At 51.9% G+C, this 22,850-nt stretch overlaps 8 protein-coding genes across 8 annotated transcripts; 4 read left to right on the forward strand and 4 right to left on the reverse strand.

The window, feature by feature from the left end:
- Positions 1 to 978: 978 nt before the first annotated feature.
- Positions 979 to 2,756, forward strand: L3040_006158 (uncharacterized protein; the record flags this gene model as incomplete). The annotated part of the gene is made up of 4 exons (XM_066156700.1): positions 979 to 1,003; positions 1,047 to 1,089; positions 1,150 to 1,606; positions 1,659 to 2,756. 4 exons carry the CDS (start codon positions 979 to 981, stop codon positions 2,754 to 2,756), a joined length of 1,623 nt encoding a protein of 540 aa, XP_066011317.1.
- Positions 2,757 to 3,828: 1,072 nt separating this feature from the next.
- On the forward strand, positions 3,829 to 4,988 carry L3040_006159 (uncharacterized protein; the record flags this gene model as incomplete). The annotated part of the gene is made up of 2 exons (XM_007288401.2): positions 3,829 to 3,867; positions 3,930 to 4,988. 2 exons carry the CDS (start codon positions 3,829 to 3,831, stop codon positions 4,986 to 4,988), a joined length of 1,098 nt encoding a protein of 365 aa, XP_007288463.2.
- A 1,293-nt stretch (positions 4,989 to 6,281) lies between these two features.
- L3040_006160 (uncharacterized protein) lies at positions 6,282 to 7,778 on the reverse strand (the record flags this gene model as incomplete). Its single annotated transcript, XM_007288400.2, has 2 exons — positions 6,282 to 7,140; positions 7,189 to 7,778. 2 exons carry the CDS (start codon positions 7,776 to 7,778, stop codon positions 6,282 to 6,284), a joined length of 1,449 nt encoding a protein of 482 aa, XP_007288462.2.
- A 1,172-nt stretch (positions 7,779 to 8,950) lies between these two features.
- On the reverse strand, positions 8,951 to 10,485 carry L3040_006161 (uncharacterized protein; the record flags this gene model as incomplete). Its single annotated transcript, XM_007288399.2, has 2 exons — positions 8,951 to 9,470; positions 9,533 to 10,485. The coding sequence occupies 2 exons, from the start codon at positions 10,483 to 10,485 to the stop codon at positions 8,951 to 8,953; spliced, it is 1,473 nt and encodes a 490-aa protein (XP_007288461.2).
- Positions 10,486 to 13,596: 3,111 nt separating this feature from the next.
- Positions 13,597 to 14,578, forward strand: L3040_006162 (uncharacterized protein; the record flags this gene model as incomplete). The annotated part of the gene is made up of 3 exons (XM_007288398.2): positions 13,597 to 13,921; positions 14,020 to 14,347; positions 14,458 to 14,578. 3 exons carry the CDS (start codon positions 13,597 to 13,599, stop codon positions 14,576 to 14,578), a joined length of 774 nt encoding a protein of 257 aa, XP_007288460.2.
- A 977-nt stretch (positions 14,579 to 15,555) lies between these two features.
- L3040_006163 (uncharacterized protein) lies at positions 15,556 to 16,353 on the reverse strand (the record flags this gene model as incomplete). Its single annotated transcript, XM_007288397.2, has 2 exons — positions 15,556 to 16,066; positions 16,133 to 16,353. The coding sequence occupies 2 exons, from the start codon at positions 16,351 to 16,353 to the stop codon at positions 15,556 to 15,558; spliced, it is 732 nt and encodes a 243-aa protein (XP_007288459.1).
- Positions 16,354 to 18,112: 1,759 nt separating this feature from the next.
- L3040_006164 (uncharacterized protein) lies at positions 18,113 to 19,129 on the forward strand (the record flags this gene model as incomplete). Its single annotated transcript, XM_007288396.1, has 1 exon — positions 18,113 to 19,129. The coding sequence occupies one exon, from the start codon at positions 18,113 to 18,115 to the stop codon at positions 19,127 to 19,129; it is 1,017 nt and encodes a 338-aa protein (XP_007288458.1).
- Positions 19,130 to 19,348: 219 nt separating this feature from the next.
- On the reverse strand, positions 19,349 to 21,777 carry L3040_006165 (uncharacterized protein; the record flags this gene model as incomplete). The annotated part of the gene is made up of 3 exons (XM_066156715.1): positions 19,349 to 19,617; positions 19,732 to 20,332; positions 20,386 to 21,777. The coding sequence occupies 3 exons, from the start codon at positions 21,775 to 21,777 to the stop codon at positions 19,349 to 19,351; spliced, it is 2,262 nt and encodes a 753-aa protein (XP_066011318.1).
- Between the last annotated feature and the right edge of the window lie 1,073 nt (positions 21,778 to 22,850).

The raw sequence follows: 22,850 nt of genomic DNA on the forward strand, positions 1-22,850 counted from the left end.
CACTTTTGATATTCAAGTGTCAACGGAGTACCTACTACTATCTGATAGACGTCAGATGACGTGCAGGATCCTCTTAAGTCTTCACCCGTCTCCTCATCCTGCCGCTCATTGGTTTCGAGTCTGGCAGTGCGGGGAAACATGGTTTGTGAGACGTGGAGTCAACCCCAGACTGAAGCTGCATGCAGACGCTGACGCGGGAAGACGTCGGCCTTTGCCTTCATCAAGCCGTTGACGGAGCTTGATTCTGGAATTGAAAGGGGGATCCTGCAGAGAGAAGAAGCTTGTAGGGAAGAATATGGGTATGTTGTTGTTTTTGTTGTTGTTGCTGCTGTTGTTGTTGTTGTTGTGTCTGTTTCTGTTTTTGTTGTCGTCGCCGCTTCGTATGCTCCTCGCTAATCCGAAATGGCGCGGCCATACATGTTCCCCAATTCTGACCGCTACATACCGGTACCTAGCCAGATTTGTGGGAAATCCCGTTTCAAGGCGAGGGGAAGAGAGTTCTCCCTGGTAGATAGCTCACCGTCCCCAGGTCTCGCCTCCACCATGAACGCAAGTGGGTGGCCTGCAACTTGAGTTGATTGGCGACTTCAAGGGGACGTGCTGGTCCCTGATCTCCGGTTCTCCAGTTTATTAAACCTTCAACAGACTCAAAATGCACCGACCCGAGGACTGCTGACGAGGTCACGAAGAGGGTCGCGATCCACCGTGCTGGTCTGGTAAAGAGCCACTATAATAAGGAGGCCTGCCGTCTGCCGTTACGAGCTGCACTCTCTCTCCATCTCGTCTACTACTGTATTTGTTTACCATCGTTATTTCTTGGCAGGCTGGCGAGTGACAAGAAGGATTGTGGTCTGAGCTTCATTCTTACGTAGCAAGAAGATTCCATTGAGTTCACGACTCTCCACTTCCAAACTTTCCGACAGATTGCGAGGACAGGAATCTGAAGAAATCCGAAACCCTCGTCCTCGCTGGTCAAAGATGGGTTTCCTTTCTCTAGTTGAGGGTATGTCGTTCTCCTCGGCTTTCAGCACTTCTAACTGTCACAGATCGGCCAACGCCATCATGTGTCTACAATTTCCGTGTCTATTCGTGCGCAGCAGTGTAAAGTTCTCATAATCCCCAGATCTGAATGAAGTCTGACTATTCCAGAGCTGCTTTCTGCGCCGTCATGATCGGATATGACAGTGCCTTTATCGGTGGAACTATCGCCTTGGACTCCTTCAAAGAAGAGTTCAACTGGGCCCAGTACACCACGCACGAGGCGAATCTCATCTCCGAGAACATCGTTTCGCTCTACCAGGCCGGTGCTTTCTTTGGAGCATTCTTCGCATATGCTGCTGGCCACTACCTAGGACGCAGGAAGGGTCTCCAGATCTTCGCTGGTGTCTTTGTCGTTGGAGCAGGTCTCATGCTGGGCGCCAATCGAAGTCGTGGACTGGGACTCATCTATGGTGGACGGGTGCTCGCTGGGATCGGCGTCGGCGGTGCTTCTAACCTGACTCCCATCTACATCTCGGAGCTATCGCCCCCTGCGATCCGTGGGAGGTTGGTAGGTCTGTACGAGATGGGGTGGCAGATTGGAGGGGTCGTCGGATTCTGGATTAATGCAAGACACCACACATCCCCTGGGAAACCCTCCGTAACTAACTTATCTTCAGTACGGAGTTTCAGTCACTCTCCCCGCGAACCACAAGCAGTGGATCATTCCCTTTGCGATTCAGCTTATTCCAGCCGGCCTCATGTTTATCGGACTTTTCTTCATCAAGGAGTCACCGAGATGGCTCATGACCCGCAACAAGCGTAGCCAAGGCCTCAAGAACCTGTGCTGGCTGCGAAAGCTTCCCGCAGACGACATGTACATGCTCGAGGAAGTATCTGCTATTGACGCCGCCATCGAACATCAACAAAGCACCGTCGGCCTCGGGTTCTGGCAGCCTTTCAAAACCCTCGGCAAGGACCGTAAAGTTGCGTACCGCTTCTTCCTAGGCTGCTCGCTGTTCTTCTGGCAAAACACTTCCGGGATCAACGCCATCAACTACTACTCGCCAACCGTCTTCAAGTCCATCGGCGTCACCGGTACCAACACCTCGCTGCTGACCACCGGCGTCTTCGGTGTCGTGAAGGCCGTGGTGACGATCGTCTGGCTGCTCTTCCTCATCGACAACCTGGGCCGGCGAAAACTCCTCATGGTTGGTGCTTTCGGCGGAGCCATATGTCTCTACTACGTAGGCGCATACATTAAGATCGCCGACCCGGCCAACAACCCCACCGCGGACGGGAAGTTGTCCTCGGGCGGCATCTCGGCCATGGCCTTCTTCTACCTCTGGACCGTCTTCTACACGCCCTCCTGGAACGGCACGCCCTGGGTCTACAACTCGGAGATGTTCCCCCAGCACGTGCGCACCCTGGGCCAGGCCTTCGCCGCCGCCTCGAACTGGCTGTTCAACTTCCTCGTGGCGCGCTTCACCGCGCAGATGTTCACTGCCATGCGCTACGGGGTGTACTTCTTCTTCGCCAGCTTGATGATGTGCAGTATCGTGTTTGTGTGGTTCCTGCTTCCCGAGACCAGGGGGGTCCCTCTGGAGTCGATGGATCGCTTGTTCTCGAAGGAGTTGACGCCGAGAAAGGCGCACGCGATTGTCATCAACGAGGTCAGGAACGACGAGGAGGTGTTCAGACACGAGGTTGAGAGGAGCGCTTTCAACGTCGAGAAGGAAGAGATCAAGGAAAGTGTTGGGCATGTTGAAGCAGCCTAGACGGCGCCTGGCGGGTGGCATTATTCTCATTTGATGATTAAAGGGGTATTATGGGTATATCTGCACGGCGTACGGCGTGGTATATGAGGATGAGGATGTGGATGTGAAGCTGTATATATCTCTATCATGGAACAGGAATGTAGAACGCAGACTACGACGCGAATAATGACAACCCACATAATGTCCTCGTCTACGTCTCTGGTTGAAGGCTGGGTAATACGGGTTCTGCTGCTCTCCCCGAGGAATGACTCGCTTAAATGTCTTCATCTCGCGAGTCCAACATTGATTGCATCTTCGCCAATTCAGCTTACTATCTGACACCCGAAAAATCGTAGAATAAATCATATCAGAGCTCCAAGATATACAGCATAACACCCATTGCCACTGCTATCATGCAGCAGCCATTGAAAAAGAGAAAAAGACCAGACTGGCAACTCATGCGCGCCTAGGGTAATGAGACGGAACACCAAACCGGCTCCAGCTTCAACGGCATAAGCCCTCCTTCTCTCCTCCTGTCCTTCTCCCCTCATCCTCCCCGACGTCCACAGAAAGTTAGGCGAGAAGCAGCGCGGACGACACGTTGGTCCCGGGCGGAACTACGCCGAACGCCCCCACTTCAGAATCGTCGGCTCATTATTTAGCCCCTAGCGTCCTCCGGAAAAGACTTTCTACGCGATCAGCATCAATAACAACAACAACAAGAACAAGTCCGTGGATGACCAGTCTCGTAAAGCCCTTGCCAGGTTTTGGACCGGGGAGCCTTGGCTCGGGATTGGAGGAGAGAGAGAAGGATGATTTGACTTGATCTGATTGATCTGATTGATGATAAATTGTGTGGCGATGGCTTTATACTCTCAGTCTCCTCTCCTCTCCTTCCAGGTTCAAGTCTTCCATCCTGTGCTTCTGATTAATCCATTCGAGAGCGTGGGTCAAGTCAGACCTGTATATCAGATACCGTCTCTGACGCTTGCGAGTCCTCTATCATCCGTTCTTGAGCTAGCTGCTGCCGCTTGAGATATCGAACTTCTCTCGTCGTCTTTGGACCTGTCAATTCCAGGCCATAGAAGTCAAGATGTCCTTCAAACCAGCCATCTGCAGCATGGCCCTCGGCGTACGTCCCCTTTCCCTCCTCCGTTCATCACTACTTTCCCCTCGCTAACACCTCGCCCACAGCGAGCCTGGGCCCACGCCCTCACCCCCAAACTCGAAGCAGCATCCGCATCCCAGCTACCCGGCCTAGAGATCTTCTTCGAAGACCTCCTCTACCTAGCGGACTCCTTCCCGGGCGGCGCCACGCCCTCCAACCAGATCCTCGCCGCCCACCAGATCCGCGCCCAGTGCTCCTCTCTCCACCTCGAGATCATCGGCATCGGGCCCTTCAGCAACTGCGAAGGCATCCTCTGCCCGATCGCCAAAGCCGCCAAGCGAGAAGAGCTACACCTGTGGTTCGAAATCGCCCACATCCTCGACACCGACATCATCCAGATCCCATGCACCTACATGACCGAGGGCTTCACCGGCGACCTCGACGCCGTCGCAGCCGACCTGAGAGAGATTGCCGATCTCGGCGCGCGCCAGAACCCCCCGCTCCGGTTCGCCTACGAGAACCTGTGCTGGGGGACCTTCAACGACACGTGGGAGAAGGCGTGGGCGGTCGTGCAGGCCGTCGACCGGGAGAACTTCGGGCTGTGTCTCGACACGTTCAACATCGCCGGGAAGGAGTACGCGGATCCGTGTGCGCCGGATGGCAAGAACCCCGACGCCGACGTCCGGTTCCGGGAGAGCATGCGGAAGATGGTGGCGACGATCGACGTCCGGAAGATCTTCTACGTCCAGGTCGTCGACGCGGAGAGGCTGCGCGAGCCGATGTCCGAGACGCATGCTTTCCACGTTGCGGGCCAGATGCCGAGGATGAGCTGGAGCCGGAACTGCAGGTTGTTTCTGTGTGAAGAGGATAGAGGGGGGTACTTGCCGGTGTTGGATGTGTTGAGCGCGATCTGTGACGAGCCGGAGAGAGGTGGTTTGGGCTACAAGGGCTGGCTTTCCATGGAAATGTTCAATAGGAGTCTAGTCGGGGAGAGCCCAGACGTGCCGCGGGAGCATGCGGAGAGGGCGGTGGCGAGCTGGTGGAGGGCTGTGAAGGCTATGGGCTGGGAGGAGAAAGTTGAGGCGCCGAAGTATGAGCAGAGGCCTGTACCTGTTGTGCCGCTGGAGATCTCGGCGAGGTTGTGAAGCGTTGTTGTCTGTTATATTTGAAGAAGGAAACCACTTTCTCGAGCGCGCGAGATTCGGGATCCCCCTCGAGCTCGCCAGGGAGAAGCGCGCTCGTCCGTAAACCAAAACTTAAGCTCCTAGCGCTTTCCAAGAGGGACGGCGTCAACCCTTTCCCCTTTTTTCACTCACTCAGCAGACGAAAAGCGTGCTTAGGTAACAGATAGCATAATACATACTTAAACAATCCAAGAGACTGCCGCCGAAAATGAAGAGGTCAAGCAGTTCCTTTGCTCCAATGTATTTGAAAGCACCAAGTTCTCTGGGCCCAGATGCGACTGGGAAACAGGAACGTGAGTAGCGCCGCAATCATACTCAGGATATTGAAATATCCCAAACACTGTCAATTGAAAGAGAAAAATGGTCGCTTCGTGAGAGGGCTCGAAAGGCGACGTCTCAGATAGGCAGGAACCGAGCCTTTGCTGACCTGCTTCACGTTCAGTCCTCTGTCTTCTTTCTGATCCTGATCTTCTCCCAATACGAAATCCAACCAATATTTCAAGTCAACAGCTACTCTCAGACAATCAGAAAAATAGAATATTATAACTTACATCTCGCAGCCCCACCCCCCCAATCTCAATAATTAACAGCACCAAGATAACGAGTGAGTCACGACCATTCTCAAGACCAAGTAGCAGACAAGCAGCAGCCGCCATTCTCACATAGCCATCCCTATGAGGGATGAAATAGCAAACAGAGATCAAAACACGAAAGAGGAAAACCAGCCCTAGCGCCAACGGACAACAATGTCCACAGTTGAGTAATACAATCCATGCAGAGACAAAAGCTACTATCTGATCAGCTTACAATCATTAGAATGTGCAGCGTTTTCTCGGGTGCGCGAGAAATACAAGGAGGAGACCAACCCGTTTGATGATGAAACTCTCGAGTCCCAAACAGTATGTACTTCCTGTGCCACTCCTCCAATGTCCCTAGTTCAAGAGTAGGCGCATCCTCTGTTCTTTTCCCACGTCTCCCTACTCCCAAGAAGCTGCTACGCTAGGCTGGGAGGTTCTGTTTGCAAGAATCGTGGGTCGTGCCACTTTTGATATCTCTGCTGACTTTGATTATCCATAGGCACTTGCCAGAGGGGATTCTGGCTTTTGTTTGGGGAAAAGTTCAAGAAAAAGTGGTCATGGACTCAGCTGCCTATTGCAATTTTCGTCTCCCGGTGCCTCTCACCAAGGCGCTCATTATCGATAATCAACTCTGGTAAATTTTAATTCGAGTGTCTATTGGAAGTATGGCACAGCCTTAGTCTGTCTGCATGGTATCGTCATTGTCAAAAGACATCGGCTCGGGCTCCAGTGGAACACCTCTCCCTCTACCCTCCAACAGCTCCCTCCTAACCTCTGGCCCAATCTTGGAGTGGCCCTTGGTGAGCAACAGATCAAGCAAAGCCTCTCTCTGGTCCTCGGTGATATCGTTCCTGTATCGCTGAGCAAACGCCAACAAGCACTGATGCCATATGACCGGCAATTTCGTGTCCTTGGATCCAGGTCCAGAAATACTAGTCATGGCCTCGCCGCTCAACGTGTCGACGGTCCGGAATCGCAAAAAGTGGAATACAAGTGCATCGATAACCTGGAACGGCAAGGCATATTTCTTCTCCAACATAGCCTTGATGAAAATGTTCGTCGCACCCCCTCCTTCCGTACCCGCCGAAGACTCCTGGGCGGCGATGTCACAGAGACCCTTGATCGCAGCCGCAGAGTGGAGCACAGGCACAGAGACGCGAACCAAGACAGCAGAAATAATCTGGGCTTCGCGCAGTGTGCAGGTACCACTTCCAACGAGCGGGAACAGGAAACCCTTGAACCAGGCCGCGGGTTTGTACAGCCCTTTCTTCAATGCGTTGAAAAGATGCACGTTCAGCTTCTTGGTCTCGTGAATGTCCTCTCGTACCCGTTCCAGGACCACCATCTCGAAGAATCGTTGGGCGGTGGCCGGTGTGCTAGACACAAAGATTTTGGTAGCTTCGTAGATTGCATTTGGGGTCCATGCTTCAGGTCTGGTAATCTCAATGATATCTTCCCAGCGAGGTACCGTTGGCAGAATCTTGAATGGTTTCGGTAACTTTCCAGACTTGTACCGCGATAGTAGAAGACCAACTCTGCCCACTAGTCAGTAAATCTTCTTAGAGGAACCACGGGATGCATACTTTGTGTAGACCTCGACGACCTTTGGCGGAATCTCAAAATCTTCTTCTATCGGTCCCGGCGCTCCAGAATTGCCACCACCGTTGCCGCCTCCTGCTCCCTCGTGCATAGCGATCTTTTCCAAGATCAGATCGGCCAAGTTCGTCCCAGGTCCTTCGTCCTTCACACTATCGTCTACCCCCGGCCAGCCCTGCTTCAACAAAGGGTCCTCCTCCGTGGGAAAGAACTTGTTGAACGTTTCCAGGTCACCCGGCGCCAATTCAATCTCCTCGACATCCTCATCTCCCCACTCCTCATAGTCCTGTGTCGGCTCCTCCTCTTCCTCCTCCTCTAACCTCGACTCAAAGTCAAATGCCGTGTTTGCCGGTTGCACAGAATTCTCCTCTGTGTCCTCATCCGCAAGCTCCTGTCCCATCCGCAAGATCTTCCGCGACGCTTTCGAGTCCACGAACTGATCGCCCTCATCCTGGTGTCTGGATTTGCGCTTCTCGCCCTTGATCTTTAGGGTTCCGGTCGCTGTGAGATCCACGTCGAGGGGATTATGCCGCCGCTCTTGGCGCGGTTTTGGTGCTGGTGTTGTGGCTTTCGGCATTTTGTGGAATTAGAATTGTGGAATTGAGGTTGTGGCGATTGAATCGTCGACCCGAGGAATTTTCTCATTTTCAAAAATGATTTCTAGGGCAGGGCGCTAAGATAAGCTCCCCCACCAAAAATCGGTTGCTGCCTTATGGCCTTACGATCTGCATTTCTATACAACTGGAATTCTAGAGATACTCTTTGCTCCATCTAATTCTCACTCAAAAGACAAAAATCTTCATCATCGTCCTCGCCGAATATATTTCTCGGGTATCTCTTCTGTTCTAGTCCATTTCTTCTTGACGTTTTGTTCCAAGGCCACCCCCACTCCCCTTTTTCCTAAGCGAGCGAGCGCCGTGACTTCTCCCCCCTACACGGCTGAACATCATTGCCGATTCTTAGAAGTGTGTTATGCAGATACTTGATCGGAATACTCGAAGAAAGTTTGGTAAAGAGGTAAATTTGGGATAGAGAGAACAAACAGGAAGTGCTCACGCGACTGTCATTCAAAGAAGAGAGCTGAAAGACTTATTGAAAAGGCACGATCGACAAGCGTAGTTCTTGATAGCTTGACGGTCACCTTGGTAGATGAAAGCAATGAGGAACAGGGGTGAAGAACGACAGAAAGTGTAAGCGTTCTATGTAGCAAAAGCCAACAACAGTGCCTTCAAATTCTGGGATCCTTTGAAGAGATAAATGGAGCCTTCCCATGTTAACACTAAAATCTCTACTCCCATAAAGAATGCTATTCCAAGGGACTTTTGGAATACTGGCTCTTCAAAATCATCCGCGGCAAGACTTCTCGTTTCGAAGATTGACTCTACCCTTTTCACGTCAATATTCAAAAGCTGGCTAGCTGCCTTTCGAGTTTCAAGCGAGGCTCCCCGAATACCTACTATGTATCTAGGCGGGATTCAACTTGACTCGTCGAGTCAATCGTATTCAGGGCTGTGCGGTTGGCTGAGGGCTGCCCAGCTCTATCCGAGAACAGGTAATTTCAGATTTTAGGCTGCATCGATATTTCCTGCCAGGTGCTAGCCCGTGGCTTCCGCAATCGCGATTGCGCGGCACTTGCTGGGAACAGTCGTTGCAAAAGCGTATTCTACCATCATCCATGGATTTCATACATCATAGAGAGTCGTCCTCCTCTGCTTGCTGGTACTCCAATGCTCCAGTCCGAAGTACCGTCTAGGCACTGGCCTTCTCCCAGATCAACTCGATCTTCTCGCCCTTCACACTTGAATTGAACCACTCGTAGATCTCCACCTTGTCCTGGCAGGCTTTCGCTCCGGCCAGAACATTCTTCTCTGCTAACCTTTCGGCTGCCATGTAAAGCTCAATCGTCGCCAGATTCCTTGCGATACACGCCCAAGCCCCAGCACCAAACGCAAAGAAGGATCTCTCCGCTGCAGCTGTCATATTTTCCGGCAGCCACCTCTCCGGCAGGAAGCTGTGAGGATTGGGGTAGGCCTCAGGATCGAGGTGAAGCTCCATTGATGAGCAGCCGACGTGAGATCCAGCCGGGAATCGAGTGCCCTTGAATGTCCAACCACCAGGTGGAACAATGTGGGGAAGACGAGTTGGGTTTGTCATGCTGAGTCTCAGTCCCTCTCTGATGACTCCGCTGAGGTAGGGGAGGGCTTGGATGTCTTGCTTCTTCTCTCCAGCATTGACATTCGCGAGTACTTCTTCGCGAAGGATCTCGAATCTGCATTGAATGTCAACAAAGAGATTTCATATTGTCGAGTGCTAGCTACTATATGGACATACTTGTCTTGATTCAAGGCAAGATTCCGGCAAATGGTGGCAAGATTCATGCCGGTGGAATCAGTTCCAGCAAAGAGCAAGTCTTTACATTGAGCTTTGACCTCGGATATCTCGATTCCCAAAGTAATCAACCGACCCGGAAAGTTTTGGGCGCCTTTCGGCGTCGACTCAACAAGTTGATCCACGAACTTTTCCACGACCTGCATTGAAGCACTCGTGTGCTCGTCCGAGAAGGCTTTCTCAGCAGCCCACTCTAGCCACGTGAATACCGTAGTAGGCAGATAAAAGAACCTACCAACAGCAACAAACGTATCCACAAAGGCAGAAATCGACAACGTCCTCCCCCTCTCAGAGATTCCGTTGTAATTTTCATTGAGGAGATGGGTTGATACAATGTCAACTGCCAGACTCCTCGACAGATTCAGCACATTTACCGGCCTTCCAGTGCCGGCCTCTGCCTGCATTCTCTCAACCATCAGATCCACACACCCGTACAATGCAGCTTCATTCTCTCGAATGCTCTTGGTAGAGAACATGGGCACCACAGCTTTGGCTCTGGTAGCCCTGTGGGTCGGATCGAGGCCCGAGAAGATTGTAGGGTGTCCATCGATATCGAAGTTCGCGTAGCATGGCGCCTTCAAGAACCCGCCTCTCGAGACGTATATTGGACCTATGGCATCGGCATCGCTGATATCGACTTCGTTGGGAGACACTCGGACTAGAGACCCATATTGAAGGTGGGCTTGGTGGATGACGGTCGCCTCGTCTCCGATATATGCGTGGTAATGCAGGAATAGAGACGTGGTTTTCCAGAGGAGAGGCCCAGGAATGTGCGCAAGCGGGTGAAGGGTCATTCGGTATACTGTGCGGGAGACGAGGAAGGCGGTAGAGATCGCGAGGACTGCGAACAGTGGATGCGCGAGCAGAGGGCCGAGTAGCAAACTGACGAGACCCATTGCGTTTGCTTGGACGAGGTACTGTGATTGAGATTGCTGGAGCAAAAAATTGGTGGTAATCAGATATACGATATACGAGGAACCATTGGAGTTGTTAGAGTCATTGGAAGCATCTCCGTCGAAGGTGGGGAGGGGAGCCCGAAGAAAGATTTAGGTTGGTGACCATACCTATCGATGGCCGATCTAATGTATACATACTTACTGCCACAATTCCCTGGTAAGTAATAAGACTCGAGTCACATCTTTGTCACTTTCCTCCACCGAGATATATATCGTCTAGACAATCAAGTTTCTATTCATGGAGTCCAAAAGTTGAGTGGGGCCGCTGCAAACCCACCTGTGATAAACATTCCAGGCCTCCTCTTCGATATTGGTTTTATCTATCTAATTATGATGGGAGTTTACCTCATAAATTTTGGGGTCCTTCCCTGTGAGGTCAACTCCCACTAGTAGTCCCCTTTATTATTTTCGTCTTCAAAGAAGTACGCTAGTAACCAAGTACTTTCCCAATACATACACACACATACATATATATCTTACCAAGAAACCATTCTCAGCAAATTCACACAATGAAGACAGATATTATTTACAAGGAAAATAGAAGGAGAAATACTCCGTGCTCTAATACAGGCAATTCGCTTTGAAGGATCCGCGTCCCGCCGCCATTCGAGAATTTAGATTTTCCCGCACTTTTCCAATTCCGTCTGGTTGATATCAGATACTTCTCCAATATTAAAAATGTCACAATCTGTTACCAAATCCGGCTGCACAATAGATGCTCTCTGCCTAATAGCTCATCTGCAATGGGAATTTCTCTTTAGCATCGTGATTCCAGAATGTCTGTGGTCGCCCAGGGATTCTAAAGTCTAGACCACAAAACAAACCCGAGGTTGTAAAATCAGGGTTTTGAAAGTCTGGATTTCCGAGAATGTAAATAAAATCTTTGCGATGGCCTTGGCCGCCAGGTTTTCAAAGCCTCGGTTTCAGTCACGGGGGGGGGGGGGAGCATTTGCGTGATGCAGCGCATTCAAGTTGTGACAGCGCTGAAGATTCCGGATGACGAGGCTCGAGACTTGGAGGATTTTAAAAACCAGAATTTAAAACAGGGAGGAAAAGTGGGGGAAGAAAAAGGGAGTAGGGAGTTGAAATGCCGTAAGGAAAAGCTTCGGGCTTGGGGGAGCTAAAAGTCCTGTCAAAACTGGGGTTAAAACCTCGGTGCAGTTTGTATGGGGGCAGTACCTATGTAATCCGATCCTATAATCCAATTTCTGACTTTGAGATCTGGTGGACCAAACGCGATTTCAACGCTCGGATTCGAAATCCACCCCTCGGGATATGTAATACGCGGGCGACGAAAGGGGCCCTTGATGCGATAAAATTTTGGGGGATGGCGCACTGAGTGTGTCCATCAATATCTTGCAATATTGCATTTATTGTGTTCCATAAATTTATGGGAGCAACGCAATGAATCGACGAAAGGGGTTGTATGCTCACAAGTAAGTATGTCTGATATTTGTTCACTTTTGTATTATCAACCTCCCTCAATTTGTATGTTTTTATTTCTTTTCTTCCGATCAGGACAATATCAAGTTGCTCGTAAGCCTTTAATTAAGCCTATGTTATGCCTCTTGGTTGGGACAGAGAGTGACAACGCTTCAGAGCCCGCTTGGCCTGCTCCGTAGACATCAAAGCTGGAGCGCAACCCCTAATTTTAGCCAATCTTGTACGAACAATCACCTACTTATTTTATCCTACTAATAAATCCAGCGACTCCCTCTCTGTCAGAGAACAATAAGACATCTGGGATCGATATTCCGGCTCCAATTCCACACTTTGCCGCATCAGCATCAGCAAGATAGGTACAACAATATCAATTCGCTAAACCTAGGGACCTGGAAATACAATACCACTCACTCACTCACTCAGTCGCAAAATACCCAAGGATCCCTCATCCATTCGTTCATCCATCTATTCTTTCATTCACATCACATCACATCTCTTTTCTTCCAGCCATAAATAAAAAAAAACCCCACCAAATCCACAACCGAGCACCTCATCATCATCATCAACAACAACAACAACAGTACCGTAGCTGCTTAGCAAGCGATAGAATGCGATTGGCATCTGTAAAATCCCAGCTCTAGCACCCCTCTCTCTCTCTCTCTCTCTCTCTCGCCCGAGCAGCTCGAACAGGTAGCTCGCCCCGAGAAACTAGTCCATGAAAAGGGCTTCGGAAGGGAGGAAGAAAGGAAGGAAGGAAGGCGAAATTCGAACCACGGGTGGCTTAGAACCGCGTTTCATATCCGTTCCATCCACACACACACACACACACACCCTCGCACATCCATCCATCCAGTCAGTATTCGCAGGCCACGAAGGAATTTTTTTCTTTTGGCATCCAATCCGACCCCGTCCGCGATTGGCTAGTCATTGAGTCAGCCTGCAAAAAAAAAAGGAGGCGGGGGGGAGGGGGGCTTAGGAGGAGATAAATCCGGGCGCGGCGTAGGTAAGTAAAGTAAACAAAGCTCGCTTAGCGAGATCGCATGGCCCAATGGGTGAAACGAGAGACGAGACGAGACGAGACGACAATCAGATGCTTCAATTGATCGGTCTGGTGCAGAAAGCCGGACGCCCGTTGATTCATCTGATTCTGGTCCCGTTTCGTATCATATCATCACATCACATCACACCTTGCCTTGCCTTACCTTGCCTTGCCTTACCTTGCGAGGAAAAGGAAAAGGAAAAGGGGGGTAAAAAACCCCAATCCATATGCTGTTGTACAAGTAAACCCCAGAGCCCGCTTTCTTTCTTCTCTAGAGAGAAAAAAATCCCCCCTAACTCTCTTTTTATTTTCGTTTCTTCCTCGATGGAAATTCTCACCCACCCCTTTCATATCTAAACACGTCCCTCTTTAATACAGCTGGTCTAAATTAATTCCTCTTTTCCGAAAAACAAAAAACAAAAAACTAAAACAAAAATAGAAATAGAAATATGCGCTCCTCAACATTCCTTTCCGTCGTCGCCGGCGGCTTCCTGGCTCAGCTGGCGTCCGCCTCCGCCCTCGGCCGCAGACAGGCATCCAACACGACCGCGTGCGCCACAAGCGTCCACATGATCGTCGCGCGCGCCTCGACCGAGATGCCCGGCCAGGGCATCATCGGCGCCGTAGCGACCAAGGTGCAGAACGCCATGTCGGGCTCCGACTCGGAGGCCGTCGTCTACCCCGCGACCCTGACCGACTACCAGGCCAGCGAAGCCTCCGGCGTCGCCGCCATGACGAAGCTGATCGAGGAGTACACGGCGCGGTGCCCCGACACCAAGATCGCGCTGATGGGCTACTCGCAGGGCGCGCAGGTCGTGGGCGACGTCCTGTGCGGCACGAGCCAGGCGAACTTCAACACGACGAAGCCAATCGCGGAGAAGTACCAGAAGAACAGTGAGTGAACCCTCCCCCGGCACATTCCCTCTCTGTCCCGTCCCGCGGCATCAAACGTCAACTAATACGTTTCCTTCTTCTTCTTCTTTTTCATCTAGTCGTAGCAGTCATTCAGATGGGCGACCCATCACACATGCCGAACTTCCCCCAGGACGTCGGCAACGCCACCAAGGCAGGCATCTTCCCCCGGCCCGACACCGCCGCGTGCAAGAATCTGGAGCCCATGACCAAGGCCTACTGCAACGCCGACGACCGCTTCTGTGACTCGGGAAACAGCGTCCCCGTGCACCTGGCGTACGTGCAGAACTTTGGGACGCAGGCCGCCGATTTCGTCATGAAGATGGTCATGGGAAACTCGACCATGTCGACAGGGACCGGATCCGGGACGGCGACTACGTCGTCCGGCAGTACGCCTAAGGGATCAGGGTAGGTGTTGCGTTGCATCTTGCTCTTGCTATTTGTTGTCGTCGTCGTTGTTGTTGTTGTAACTGTTGTTGTAGCTGTTGAGGAATCCATGCTGACGATGAAATCAACAGCAGCCCTAGTGCGACCGCCACCGCCAAGCCCACGACGAATGGTGGTGCCGAGAGGGCGGGAGTCAACAGTGCAGCGGCCTGGATCGCCGCGCTGGTGCTGGGAGTAATCTTGTATTTGTGATTCTGAGATCACATAGTTAGTTGGGTACGCGGATAGGCGATAATGTTGAGAGAGAGAGATAGTAGAAGGTCTAAGATTGCAATTCTTTGAGCGGGATAGGAAGCGAAGCGACTAGAGCGAGAACCTCCTCCCCCTCCGAAACGCTGGCTAGTTTCAACAATATTCAATGTACATAGATTCATTGCTCGTCCTACAATTAATATCCCTGCTTAGTATCAACTTTTCCTTCCTTACTCCAAAGGTTAGGTGGACCTCATCCTAGATAATCTGCCTAGCACTTTGCTAAAGGCATTCACAACGCCCCTTCTTTGTCCACCACCCACTTTCACGACTGAATAAATGCTGAAAACATATGTGTGGAAGTCAAGAGCACGGTATACTCCAATCCGTCAAATCGTCAAATCAAAAGAAAGAAAGAAACAAAAGGATCAGATCCGTCAACGTCCCAGATGAAGATCTGTCCGTAAAAACGAAGGGAAAAAACATTTTGCATAAACAGAAAACAAAAATTGTATTAAAAAGATGGCACGATTAACTCCTACGCGAGCTCAGTCAACCTCCTCACTGATCCCGAGATTCAGGTTATACAAACCCATTTGAATTGTGTAAGCTACTGACGCTGCGAAGGCAAGCCAAAGCAAGCAGTTGATAGTCACTAATAGGTATCTAATGCAAACCCCCAAACATCAATTCATCCTCCTCATGCCATCACGCACAAAGGTAAGCTATGCACTGCGCCCAAGCCAGCCGAATGTCCAGAACAAAGCATTCAAGCACCGTGCGCCTAGGCATCCTCCCCGTTTGTACACGGGTAGGCTATATGCCCTCATAGCCAATATCGCAATAAGCAAAAAGTAAGAAGGGCTCGCCCCTTCCCGCGCCGGATACGCTAAATCCATGCATGCCTCAAGATGCCATGACTAGAGAGAAGTTACCATCTGGGCAGCCATCGCTCCTCGAACGCAAACAAAGAGAATTTAGATGTCGCGCTCGATAAACTCAAAGTCATCGTCCTCGATGACAGTTGAGTCAGAAGCTCGGACCACACGCTTGGCAGCCTTATGCTTGGGACTCTTCCTGCCCTTTCCTCGGCCGAGGACGGTCGTTTCGCCATCATGGTCCAAGACTTCATATTCGCCCTTGACAATCCTATCCGTCTGATCGCTACGGAACCTCTGCTCTGCAAGATCCACCAAGCTTCCGAGATCAACCTGCCGGCCCTTATCACCAGGGCTTGGACCCTTGTTATCAAAGCTGTAGAGGATCTCGGCCTGGCCAAAGGCAGCAGATTCTCTGAGAGCAGTTTGGATAGCAGACTCTGTGTTGTTGGAGTGTGTGGGAATGAGTTCGAGGAGGGATTTAGAGAGGTTGGCGCCGCTGTCTTTGGCTTCAACGATAGCAGCATTCTTGTGAGCAAGGCGGGATCGTCCATCGTAGCTGCCGTACGGCTTGGGAGGTTTGTTGGCATGGGATTTGTGCTCCCCGGACCTGTTTGTTCGCTTGTTAGTGAAGGATCCTGAGCTGGAGAAGGGCCGGTGGGTGTTCGCGACCTACATTTGACTCCACTGCTTGTGAGGACGGACTCGGATTTTCTGGCTCTCATTGCTAGCCACGATCTCATCGGTTACGGGGTCAAGCCGAGTACCGCAAGGTATACGGATGCCATTGCTCCACTTCTCTCTCTTGTCCTTGTCGTGCTTGAAGGCAAGGTTGTCTGCTCTGATATCCTTTCGCTCGACCGGAGCAACCGGGTTTCTGGAGGAAGTCTCAGACATGATGGATGATGGAGTCGAGTTTGAGATGTAGTGTGGCGATGGGAGGGTTGGAGGTGATGAAAGGGTTGGAAGTGATGTTGATAAAGCTTGGAGATGCGTCAAACTCCAATCTGGGGGGTTCTTTGTACTCAAAAGGTCTGGAATAAGCAACAAAGGCCTGGAAATTTCCAAGACGGTCGATGGAGCAATGTTGAAAGAATAGTAGAAATATGGGATCGAGTTGGGCAGAGATACGTAGGGAGAGCGAGTTGAGGTCGATCAGAGGAGGTCGACGACCGATGACCGAAACGAAGGAAGTTACACCGGATGACTGTTTCGTGTCTCTTGACGAGTCACTCACAGAATATAGCTCAGGTAGGCAGGTGAGAGTTGCTGATTAAGGAAGGCGCGGACCACACACAATGAAGTGGTAGTTTCGTAGCCGTAGTCGTAGGCGTAGTCAAAGAAGAGATATGCTCGCGTGGTGCGGTGTATGGAAGACAAAGAGAGAGAGAGGACCTCGGGCAGTCCGGGGACGACGAGTGAGTCAAACGAGGCGGAGGCCGGATAGTGGACAAGTGAATGATACTATCCAGACGACGTCGAGGTAGATGCAAAGGAAACGGTACGTAAGTACGAGACTGCGGGAATAGGGAGGAGAATGGTTGGGTGATGGGGATGTTGTTGTTGATGTTGAGATTGAAAGCTTGGAGAGGGTGGGGGGGAGAAGATCAGAGGGGGGTAGGGCAAGAGAGGCACGTCCCCCTCTCTTTATTTACTACTGTACCGGTACCGGTACTTTATCTCGTCAAACAAAGTATCTCGTGCTGAGTGAGAGCTAGCTGAGCTGAGCTGAGCTGATCGATCAGCCATGACCGTGACCACTGACTGACCTGACTGACCTGACTGACCTGACTGACTTCTGCCTATAATTAATCATGGCGCATCGCCCGTATCGGATCACGGGATGGGATACGGGATGCATGGCCATGGCCGTGGCCGTGGCTGATAGACGATGATAAGGAGAATGGGATTGATACCGGTAGACTGATTGCCAGGCGCGGGGTGATAAGAAGAGGAGCATGTTTGAGATTCCATCCGGGGCTCCGAACCTTGGCTGCGTGCGATAAAGTGCCCCCTGCTCAGACAGCACATCACGTGAGCAGAGTCTATCCTGCAGAGGCACTAGCCGGATCCGGTGGCGGGGATTGTGTCACGGGTGTCAAAGCACGTGATCAGACGTCAATCCGTGATGGACAGGCTGTTGCACGCCTTTCTTTGGACCTAAAACCCAGTCCGAAACAACTAACCTCGGGATCTAGTCACCAGGCACACCTGGACGTCCTTTGACCATGCGTGCACCATGACGCTATGAGCTGGCAATGCACGTGGCTTGATAGGACCGCATCAGCAAGCTGTCTTGAAATAGAAACATGTCCAAGTGTGTACAGACGTTCAGGCCTTACGTCTTGTCTGACCGCCTTCGATAGGTCTACATAGCATACTTAGTGGGCAATACTTTCTGCCTATGAGATAGGTACCTTAGGTGGGTCCAGCCTAGGGCGGTGAGACAAGACAATAAGGCCTACCTCCGTACGCCATCTCGAAAAGGGCGAGCCCATCTCTCCAAGCGAGCTCCTCCGAATCACCCCGAGGAGCACCCACTAAGTACCGTACCGTAGTGCACCCTCAAAGCCCCACAAAAACTTCCAAGCTCCTCATGTCCCAACCCAAGGGGCAGAAACAATAACGAGTCAATCTCTGCCCAACACCGCCCAAAATGTCACTCTCTAGCTACCTTGCCTCCAAGTACCTCTCCGCAGACCCCCCTTCCTCCTCCAGCAGCGGCAAGAAACGCAAGCGCAAGAACCCAAAGGAGAACAGCGGCCTCATCATCGCCGACGACGACGCCCTCGGCTGGACAGCCTCAACCGAGAACCACGATGACGACACCCCGCTCGCCATCTCCTCCGGATCTGCCGAGTTCCGCAAGGCGAAGAAGAGCGCGTGGAGAACCGTTGGGACACCTGCGCTGCAGCCTCGAGATGGGGATGCGGAGGCCGCGGACCGGATCGTCGCGCAGGCCGCACAGGAGAACAGCGCTGCGATGCAGCAGGACGAGGGGCCGGTGGTGGAAGGTGGTGGCGGTGACGACGGCGTGGTGAAGATGGGAGACGGGACCCACGCGGGACTCCAGAGTGCGAAGGCCGTAGCCGCGCAGTTTCGGAAGCGGAAGAGGGAGGAGGCGGCGGCCTGGGAGAGAGAGCAAGCCGCGCTAGGCTTGAGTACGGGGAAAGGAGGCAAGAGGAAGGAGGAGGAGACTGTCTACCGCGACGCCACGGGTCGACGGATTGATATCTCGATGCGGCGGCAGGAGGCGCGCCGGGAGGCTGATGCAAAGGCGGCCAAGGAGAGGGAGGAGCTGGAGCAGCAGAAGGGTGATGTGCAGTTGAAGGCGAGGGAGAGGAGGAGGGAGGAGCTGGACGAGGCAAGGTTTATGACTGTTGCGCGGGGGGTGGATGATGTGGAGATGAATGAGGAGTTGCGGGAGGTGGAGCGGTGGAACGATCCGGCTGCCCAGTTCTTGGTGAGGAAGGAGGACGGGAAGAGCAGGAGTGGGAAGTGGATGAAGCAAACCTACAAGGGAGCTGCGGCGCCGAACAGGTATGGGATACGGCCTGGGTATAAATGGGATGGTGTTGATCGGGGCAATGGATGGGAGGGGGAGAGGTTCAAGGCGCTCAATCGCACGATTCGGAACAAGGAGCTCGATTACGCTTGGCAGGAAGACACGTAGACCAACCACACTTGAGCCACAAGATTAGAGAAAATATGAGTCCAGGCACTTTTATTCATGTCTATGCTATGAAGGTCTTCTGATGCAGTGCCACCACGCATGCAGATCCAACAAACTCCGCCCTCAGCTTGCAGAACCTCGCAAAAATACTACACTGGTGTGCTTTCCTTCCAGATAGAAAATTCCCCACGCAACTCGCTGCCCCCATCAATACTCGAATTATTTTGTCTTTGGCCGCAGCAGTTTGTCTTGTCCATATGCTGAGTTGCTCTTGACCAAGCGGATGAAATCGGCTCTGTTATCAGCAGTAACACGACCCACAAAGACCTTGAGCAAATCCTTCATAGGAATACCTCTGGCCGGAAGAGCCTTGCGGATCTCGTGGGCTTGGACTGGACCTACTGGACCTGCACCAGGCGATTGAGCACGAGCACTAGGCGATTGGGCACGAGCAGAAGGCGATTGAGCACGAGAAGAAGGGGATTCGCCTGTGGCATATGTTAGTAGATGATTTTCAGTGTGGGAGGATGCCGCAAATCTGATCAAAACAGGGTGCTCAATGTAGCCACCACTACGCCTCTTGCACAATCGGAAAATCTTACCGGATGCAGCCGCAGGGCTGCCTGCTCTGGAACCCGCACGTGATGCAATGTGAATCTTGATCTTCTGTGGCGCCTTTCCTCCATCAGACCCCTCACCTCCAGTGGCCTCGCCATCACCAGCAGCACTACCTCGGACGGGGCTTGGATTTGGAGGCGCAGAAACAATATCCGAGAGCTTGCCTTGGTTAACCTTGATGTTGACGAGAGAGCCTTTTCGTGAGATCTGGCCGGGGCCTGCTTGTTGGGGTGCTGGAGACATTGGACGAGATCCTGGGACTGGAGTGGAGGAGCCAGAAGCTGAAGTCTGGTGCTTCTTCTTGAGCTTCTTTCTGGTCGACTCATTGCCGCTCGACTCTGAAAGGTTAGGAGAACCTGCTCGCTTCAAGTTCTTAACCTTCTCCAGAGGATCAGTGTGCTTGGGACGGCCGGATGGAGTATTCGCTCCTTTCGTCGAGGCTCCGGAGGGGGGCTTCGAGGTTGAGTCCAACTTAGCCTTTTCTTTATTCTTCGCCTCTTCGGCCTTCTCTTTGTTCTTCGCCTCTTCATCCTTCTTCTTGTCGATCTCCTTCTGCTTCTCCTCGTCGGACGTGTCATCTTCGCTCTGTTATAAGTTAGAAATGGGTTTTCTTAAAAGCGAAAGCCAGACAGCCATACCGAATCCGAGTATGGATGATCAGAATCACTGTTGTAAACAAAGTTTCGCTCTCGTTTTCTGAGTGCCTTTGTCACATCTTTGCCGAGCTTTTTTCGCGCCTCCTTTGCCTTCTTATCCTCTGCCTCTTCCTCGTCAACATCAGCTTCGTTGGTTTGATCAAATACATTGGCGCCTTGACGATCTCTCTTTACTCTTTCCTGGGCATCCTTGGCATCTTCGTCATTCTCGGGATCGAACGTGACTTGTTCGTCGTCATCTTGGAAGAGATCCCCTTCTTCGAAATCCATGTCGTCCATTTCTTGGACCTCTCTCTTTCCGACGCTCTTGAAGGTGTTGCTTTCGGCCTTGACAGTGAATAAACTACCCATCGCTTTTCGAGATTCTTGCACAGCCCGCTGGGATTCATTTTGCTCGTTAGTCTTCATGACCCATCTTGATTCCTTGTGCTTCTTTGCCATCTGCGTCTCAGCCTCCTCAATAGTGTATGTCTTGAATTGACCCTTCGGCGTGAATCTGTACCACTTCTCGATGGGAATCATCTTGAAACTCGCCCCTTCGATCACGAATATGACGTTGGTATCAGACAGCGCCGCTTCGTAATTGCCAACCCACGTATTCTTGTTGTCTGCATCCTCCAAATGCCACGCCAAAGCTTCTTCGTACTTCAGATCTGACAGCTTTTTTTGCTCCTCGGTTTTGTCGAGTCGATACACCTGGGTAGTCTTCTCGTGCCTAAAAGCCTGCGTCTTTTTCGCAGCGAGTGCAGCGGCATTATTTCCGGTAGGCGCAATCTGGGCCAGATCCAAAGCTCTCTGCTTTTCCTTCTCTGCCTTTGCAATTTCTTGCTTCTCTCGCTCCTTTGAATCCATCGGGGCTTCCATCGTAGTCTGATCCTCGTCTTTGACTCCCTTTCCAGGCGGTGGTTGTCTGGGATCTCGTCTATGCAATAGAACTGGTCTCGTAAACTCATTTTGATCGCTGGGATCAACAGGCTTCTTCGATGCGAACCGAGCAATATGATATCTTAATCCCTCCCGCATAGCTCTCTTGGTTGTAAAGAGCGGGTAGTCCATAAACTGCCCCTCCGGAGAGGTTGTCCAGCCACCTTTTGCACTTGAATTTCCTGCGCCTGGAACGTTGGAGGATTGATTCGGACCAGGACCTGCTCCTCGAGGAGGCAATTTACCATTCACAGGGTATTGAGGGGTTGGTCGGCCAGCCACGGGAAGCCCATTCGGCTTGTATGTAGAGGCATGCGGGGCAGCACCAGTGCGCCGAACTGGCTTCTTGCGCGGTCTCAGAGGGTCTGCAGCCTTGGATCTTCGTACATAGAGGGGAGCGTCGCCTTTCGGAGTTGGACCGTTGGACTGGCCAGAGGGAGAGGCGCTCATTATTGGAGATATGTCGCGGCAGATGATGCGTATCGGAGATGCTGAAGCTTATGAAAAGGCGAACAGCCGATTCGATCCCGCGTGGTTATCACCAGCGCCCAGTCTTGCTTGCCTAGCACGCCGTCATGTATGTTACTTTTGCGCAGGAGAGCTGGAGAGCTCGGAGTTCTGGAGACGTCTGTGCGAAGTGGTCGGTAGGTATAATGCGATCGCTTGGAAATTTTGAAGGTGCGGTGGCCGGTTGCACAGCAGTCGTGTCAAGGTTGTACAGAGGAGAGGTTGTGTCGTGTTTGTGAGGTTGGGGGTGTTGGAGGTGGACGTGGACGTGGTAGTTCTTTGTTGGTTCTTTGCGGTTGAGAAAGGGAGAAGAGGTTGCGATTGCGATGAGCCGCCCCGGACGAGGTGAGTTCTAGCTCACTTGGTAATCTACGCTAGGCCTAATTGGGGAAAGACGTAGTTCAGTAACGTGACCAGGCTAGCCGGTACTGTGTCGCGTCGCACTACAGCATGGGAAGCGATCGCGAACTTTTAGAAAGCCTCACCTCAATTACGGAGGACCTGCTGTCCCTTCTTCTTGTCTCCGATAAATTAATTCGAAATATCAACGGAACGCGAAACAGGGGAGGGAAACTGTGGCCGAAGAAGAAGAGTCGGTTGTTCTCAACAAGCGAGAACAATGGGATTTGGCCTCTACCTGGACAGTCATCGCTGTTGGACTAATCGATCTCGACCTCCACCTCAACTCACCTCTCGAGGTCAATTAGGTATTGAAGGGCGAACTTCGATTGTTGCGCCTGAGCCTCAGTCCGCATTGAGATAGATCCTCTCTACACATTCAATCATTCAATTGACTTCCCGTCGTTACTTCACATTGCACCCAGCAAACACAGCACCTGCCCACCCAGCCAGCGGCCCTTCCTCTCTCGGCACATCAAGTTCAGCCCCAAAGCAAACACGCGTTGACCTAGATCACATGACTGCCAAAGCTACCAGTACAGGCTGGTGGTAGTGGCGACAATCCTCTCCATCCTCTCCATCCTCGCTCTTTCATCTACGACAGCAGACCTCGAACT

Source organism: Drepanopeziza brunnea (assembly GCF_022702325.1).
Source record: "Drepanopeziza brunnea f. sp. 'multigermtubi' strain 214-2 chromosome Unknown ctg10, whole genome shotgun sequence".
Taxonomy (NCBI): domain Eukaryota; kingdom Fungi; phylum Ascomycota; class Leotiomycetes; order Helotiales; family Drepanopezizaceae; genus Drepanopeziza; species Drepanopeziza brunnea.